General features: G+C 44.6%; 1 protein-coding gene across 1 annotated transcript in view; it reads right to left on the reverse strand.

Moving 5' to 3' along the window:
• The window catches only part of USF3 (upstream transcription factor family member 3), a 34,186-nt gene extending 30,284 nt beyond the window's left edge, over nucleotides 1-3,902 (reverse strand). The window contains exon 1 of the mRNA XM_079306184.1: nucleotides 3,740-3,902. Coding sequence (XP_079162310.1) covers nucleotides 3,740-3,784 — 45 coding nt within the window. The 5' untranslated portion in view covers nucleotides 3,785-3,902. The remainder of the gene's footprint in view (nucleotides 1-3,739) is intronic.
• Nucleotides 3,903-7,157: the final 3,255 nt, after the last annotated feature.

Genomic DNA, 7,157 nt, shown 5'->3' on the forward strand with positions numbered 1-7,157 from the left:
AAGGCTGGATGAATTAAGTGTCCCTGAAGCCAACCACATTACAGACTACAGCTGACACCCTGAATGGACAATATTATTTTCACTTAAACTTCAGTTACTTGAAGAATAAAAAAATCTTTAAGATCTCCTCTCCCCATAAAACCCTTAAACTGCTATTAAGTGTGTCAGCAGGTTAATGGACAATGTTTTCTATAATCTTTTCATGGCACTACCCACTACACCAAAAACTGGAAAAATGTATCATAGGTTCTGAGAAGCCTGGATTTAGACCCAAAAGCTAATAGCTCCATACTTGGAGGATTCCAGCCTCACTAGAGATGAAGCACAAAGAGCCCATTCAGGTATAGGAATACCAGCATGACTGAGATGTGCTCTTCAATTGAGCTGATTTCAATTCATGGTTTTCAAGTTGGTCAGTTAACCTGACAGAAGTTCAGGTAACTGAGTGAGAAAGGCACTTGCTACCAGGAAGCATGAAACATTTTTAGCAGCCCTGTACTTTCTTCTTATCTGAATCACAATGGCACCCAGTGTGGCTGATGTAAGAGATTGCTATCATAAGTCATGATTGCAAAAGTAACTCATTCACCTTAGAGGACTAAAGTAATAGCTTTTCATACAGGAAACAAACCCAGTTCACACACAATTTGTCAATCTTGTGCACACAGCAGGATCTCTTTTGTGCTTACACTAAGCACAACAACAGCACTACATTGGTAAGGTAGGAAACCAAAGTACACTTTGGACACATTACATCCAACATAAAAGCTGGAATTGTATTTTAAACAGCAAGTTAGGTCTGCATTACATAAACTGGGCACATTTTCTGATCAAGGAGTTGAGATGTTTACATGTTTTACTGTAATCTGAAATAACCCAAACACTGCTTGAACACTCCCCTCCAGTAAACTTGAATACCTAACATGGCCAGAGTATCAGATGAGGCAGTTTTCAATTAAATAACGTTACTGAGCCATGTCCCTGATGAAAATGCCAGTGAAGCTGTGCATACAACCCAGGTTTTAAAAAGAAAATGGATGTGTAAATGTGTTCATGCCTTCTATCTAACACGTTCCTGATCTTTTCATAACAACTCCAGTTATAAGTCTCAGGGCTCTGAAGAAGTGTACTTGCCTCCACCCTAATAGATTGTCCATCCACAATATAGTCAGTCACTTTATAATTCTTCATCTCAGTTGTGTCTATGATTCCTTTAAACAAATTTAATCCCTCAGGAACGTGTTTTCCTATTTTGAAAGGTATAACTGTCCTTCAAAGTGGCACAGACTTTGTGGTACTTTTCACAAGTTCTTGCAACACAGCCAACCATGATTCATTGGGAAACCCATCATATCAAATGCTGTGCTACTTATACCTCCCACCAGCCAGATGTCACTTATAAAGTTATTTTTAAGACCTTAAAAAGCACTACTCTACAAAAACTGAACCACAGAATGGCTCTTGTCAAAACCAGCATGTCCCAGTCCTTGACTTCCTCACATCTATTTCCTTCTGCAGCATCCAGTTTCAACTCATACATTGCAGTAATTCAGATGCAAGCTGTACATGATTGATTACAATGTATCAAGGTATTTTGCAAATTAAAAGCATGCCTAAATGTTTGGAATGCACTTTCCCAAATCTCTCTGTAGCCTAATTCATTATACTTTAATACATGGAAGCCAAAGGTGTTCTTACAACTTCAGCACTTGGGAGAAATTATCAACTGAACAACGCTCAAAAAAGTACCTCTATAACTCCTCTGCCTAAAAACAGTCAGGAGCATCTCCTACATTCACCTTAGAAGAGCTGAAGTGAAAAACAGCTGGAGTAGCTCAGCCAGCAGAACACAGTCACAGAATCTTTGCCTTCTTGCTCCCAATATGTTCTTGGCATTTCAGACTACAGCTACACTTCAGGTCCACAGTGCACACAGCAGGGGTGGGCCAGGCACATGTCACAGGGTCACATGAGTGACAGTCACTTCAGTCTGGCAAGCTCCTCAGAACACTACTTGAAAAACCAGGAATCGAAGCAGCAACATCACTATCAAAAACCAACATCCTAATTATCTCCTTGCAGATGTCACACTCCTCCAGGATCCACCACCATTTTTCATCTACTCCATTAAAATCTTACCATGTATCCATAACCTAAGGGAATAAGTCAGTCTCTAAGAGAATAAGTAATTTCCATACACTTCAAAATTTGCAATGCTTTTGTGCTGTTTCACATACCTGACATGATATTTTGAATACAAGCACCTTACAAATCATATTCACAACACGAGCATTTTTCTAAGCATATTTCCCATTCAGTGGCAAACATATTTTCCATTGTCAAATGTATTTAATCTGAAGATGCACCTGTGAGTTACTGTTATGGCACTAATTGAAAATCAAAAATTAGAAGTTGTAAATCTTTATAATAATATGCATTTACTCACAGGAATTTTCTTCCTTCCCATTTGTCTGATTATGGCACACAATTCATGATCAACAAACAAGGCTCTGCAGCTGGTTAAAGTGTTACATAACACAGTCATATTAATACGATGGTCCAGTGACTTGCATATTAAAAGTAATGCTAAAATCATGCCTCTAAAACAACCTATTACATTACCTGACTTCTGGATGCTTAACTGCGCCATCATTATCTCTGCTTGAAGAACTTAATAACTGCACGTCTAGATGAAGTCTAATGGAAGTCCAAGCTATCATGTGAGAACCAAAAATACAGTTCTGTGATTTCTAAACTTATGGACAGAAACTCAAGCATTGCCTTACTTTCCGTGCCACAGCTGTATCTAACTATAGCTATGCCAATAGACTCAGTTCATTTGTGCTGTCACAGGGAGCTGCATTTTAGGTGTCCTGCCCTTAATGTGAACAGTAACTGTGAGTTACAAACACTTCTGTGTTTGTCAGTGTTGATTTTCATGGAACTGAAGCCTTGCAACTCTTTAAAGCCTCTGCTACCAGCAAATTTGATTGAAAATGGCCAGCGAGCTAAAATTAGAAGGCAGAGAAGGAATAGACAGAAACATCCATCAGACCTCCTTCCTTAGGAGACCAAGCTTATAACACGCCCAACGAGAAACGTTAGCTACGAGTGACCGAACTCTCCAAGTAAAAAAGCTGGCCCTGTACGCACACCACCCTCTGAACCGGGCTGACTTCCCGCTGGGGTGTCACTAAACACGGGCACACGGCCGCGATTCACCTAAGATCCCGCACCCCGGACTACGGAAGATGCTCGGCTCAGGCGCAGTGCCCACCTCTAGATACCGCCGACACGAACTCCCTGAACGGCGACTCACGCTCAATTGTCTCCCAGCACCAAGACCACAAAACGATAAAAACACGCCGCTCTCCAAACCTCCACCGCTGCTTCCCCCGACTTCATCTCACCCCAGCCCCGGCACGGGCAGCACCCGCAGCCACACAACTCCTGGGGAGTACAGCCCGGGCACCGCCACCGAGCCACGACCGCCCGAGGGCCCGCACCGGCAAGGGCCGCCCGCGCTCTGCAGCTGCGCCTCTGCCCGGCCCGGCCCCGCAGCCCCTGCCCGGGCCGGGCCGGGCACACCTGGCCCGGACAAAAGGGCACCGATCCCACCGGCATCCCAGGGCGAGCGCGGCCCCGGCCCAGTGCGACATCCCGGCCTCGCTCCGCGGCCGCTTCTGGTCCCTCTCCTCCCGCTGCCGCTCCCGCACCCAGTCCCTCCACCGGCACTCACGGTCGGGCCGGGCGCGCTGCGCGGCGGCCCCAGCGCCGGGACCATCCTCCGCCGGGCGGACACCCGCGCCAGCCCCGCCGCCGCCTCCGCGCCACTACCCGCCCGCGCAGCCCACCCTGCTGCTCACGCCGCAGCCAATCGCTGCGCGAGGGGCGAGCCCTCGCGGCCAATCAACAAGGGCCAGGCTGGAGAGGGAGTCGCTCCCCCTCCACTGGGCGGGACACAGCGGGCGCGGACCAATCGCCGCCACAAACATTGGCGGCGCGGGCCAATTAGAAAGCAGGGAGGCAGAGACTGGCGTCAACAAGGTAAGGTGGCCGAAACAGGAACTGGCGGGGAGCGGCGTCCCGGGTGGCCAATGAGGGCAGCGGGAAGAGGCGCGCGGAGGGGCGGGCGGCAGCTCTTAAAGGGGCAGCGGCCGTGTTGGGATGGGGAAGGTTGGTTCTGCGCGGCATCGTCGGCACGGGTGATGTGGAAAGGATCGTGTGTTATTTTGTGTGCCTTGCTGTCAGGTGAAACAATCCCAGGGCGAGAATCACCGGAGAGCTGCCCTTCGCCGACCTCACCCGCGGAGTATGTGAGAAATTCAGCGGTGTAAAACAACGTCCCCGGCAATCAGCCTTCTGGAACGGAATGGAGAGCAAAGATAAAGGTTGACTAAAGATTTGCCACATGGAGCTGTTCACGAGGAGCCCAAACACGTCCTGTGACTGTCCTGTGCTATAAGTGATGCTTTAATAGGCATTTTTCCCTTAACTTTGTCACACGCTCTGCTCATGCTTAATTCTGGGGAAGAAGGCACTCCATCCATCTTCCTCGAGTTAAATCAGAGTTTAGGTAAAGTGTTGTTTTATCCACGAAATGAGGGCTTGTGGATCATTAAAAACTCCCCACTATCTCACTTTACTTCCTGCTAACGCCTAATTCAATTACCATCCATAAGGCAGTTCCCCAGTTCCAGCCTCAACTGCTTCTCTGAGAAAGCATCTTGTATCCATATGCCTTCTTACAACAGAGTAGAGCAGGGACAAGTTTCTGAAACAGTGTCCAAGAACTCTGCTGTTGCTGAAATGAGTCATAGCAGCAATCATATGTTAAATAACCCAAACCATTTTATTTTGAATAGCTGCCACTTGCAAAATAACCTTGCAGCTGACATTAAGTGAAAAGCCCAGTTGCAAACTGTGAAGAAAATTGAGGGCCAAGCTGTTTTTGCAGAGGAATTCTAACATTACTATAAATACCAGCTTGAAAATGTAATGTAAGTATGTAAGTGCACTTTTTTGCTTTTCATCATCTTTAGTTCTGATATGACACAACCAAACTGGAAGACAAGTGAAATCTGAAATACCACGGTTCCATCAATTTATTCCAATATAAACTGAGGGGGGAGTTTTCTCTTCTGAAGAGTAATGTACTGTTTTTGGTGAAGATTTTCACTAAACGAGTACCCCCGTCCAAAGCAGCAAAAACAAGTTTACCTTCTGACACTGTTGTGCTCTGTAGCGTGTTTGAGTTGATAAAAGGTCAATACCAGTATAGGGTTAAATATCTGAAATACTGTAGTAAAAATGCACAGGTGAAATTACATACAACAGGAACCTGCCAAGTGTCAGGAGCCTGTTTGTCTTAGAGAATATAGATTTACAATCATATCACAAGATAGTTAAAAGAAAACAAACAGCTTTTGTACAAATACTTGTATTATATTGAATAGATAATTTTCTGTTCATTTGAACAGTGAAGTTTGCAGCTTTATTTCAGATAGTCTTAACCAAGAACGCAATCAGAACACAGCTCAGTGTATCTTTCTCAGTGCAGGAGTTTCTTCGACTATGGGTCACGTACATTCAAGGGAGTGAAAGAAAGCTGGCAACTCAGCAGTTTAGAGAGCTGCAGCCGGTGGTGCCACAATGCCTTCAGGCAGAATGGTAGCAAAGCTGAATGCTTTTACAAAGTGTTAAAGCCCTGGGGAGGAGGGAAAAAGGCAGAATAAAAATATCTTTTGAATTGATGCATCTTTAGGAGCAAGAGAAAAGAACATAAGACAGGTCATTTGTCCCTTACAAAGCTTCTGGATAAGATGGCCTGAATAGATTTAGAGAACCCGTATAGAAGGGAAAGTAATAGTGCCAGAAAGAGATCACAGTGTTCACCTGACAAGACTGGTTTGGTAGATTCTCAAAAGGACTTAATGTTAAGAGCTTTTGGACAGGGATTTTTTAAAGTGATCTAAGATACTGCAGGATCAGAGGATTATGCCCTCACAGGGACAGAGAACTGATTAAAAGATATAACAATCCCAATGTTCCACATGGAGTGAATGACTGACCACTCACTCACTAGATCCTGCTGTGGTAACTGTTCTTTAAATAGTTGTACCAGTAACAAATAAGAGGTAACAGCACACCTTGAGTGATTACAGAGGTGCCATGAATACCCAAGTTTAGAATGCAGTGACAGGAATGGGAGTGCCTGTAGAACCAGCACAGCTTTGGGAAAGGGCAACATAAATGATCAGGAGTACCTGCTAGTTTCCCTGTAAAGGAAAACTCAGTTGCCTAGTATTGTACAGGTTGTTCTAAGAGGCAACTGGAATGAGGAAGGAGAAGGAAAGAAACACTAAGCAACAAAAATCAAATGGTTTGGAGAACAGCTGCAGCACTTTAAAGTACAGCCAAAGTTTTCCAGCCTCTGCAGCTGCTGATGAGACTGGAGTGATAAAGGGTTGCATTTCTGGTAGCAGTTCACTTCCAGCTGTGGCTTCCAGGCCCTCCAGCAGAGGTCAGGGAAGACAGCTGGAAGCAGCCACTCAACACTGCAGACAAGTTTCAGAGTCTGAGCTTTGCTTTTGCACATCATTCTAATGAATATGCAGCAACTCCATCTGTTGATAAAGCAGTTTCCAGAGGAACTTATTTAAGTGAAAAGAATACACTATAGAATATTTAGGGAAACACCTCTTTTCATCCAGAATGAGAGTGCAATATCATCACTTCAAAAATGGCACTTCAAAGCAGAGGAGCACAGTGAAGTTACAGACAGAAAATAGCTTTAACAGAAGAGACTGGAATTGTTAAGAAAAGAGATGAGTTTTAAACACATTGATGAGAAAAGACAGTAGGGAAGAGTATGTGCTGCATAGTAAGACCAGTCACTTTTACAAATATGGACCATGATTTTTTCAAAGACTGGTCAAGATTTGGTATAGCTAGCAGCTAATTGGAATACTTTAAACTTTTTAACCTATAAAGCCCAAACCGGAATTCTTGATACCTGATCTTTTCGTTTCCAAAGTGCTCACTAATCAATAAAAAATAATCCAGAACAGTTGTTCTCCTCCCTCCTACCCCACAAGACAGATCTCTGAGGAAAGGCTTATAACTTCAGGGAAAACAAACAGACCTCACTCTGCACA

The sequence above is a fragment of the Erithacus rubecula genome (assembly GCF_903797595.1).
Source record: "Erithacus rubecula genome assembly, chromosome: 1".
NCBI lineage: Eukaryota > Metazoa > Chordata > Aves > Passeriformes > Muscicapidae > Erithacus > Erithacus rubecula.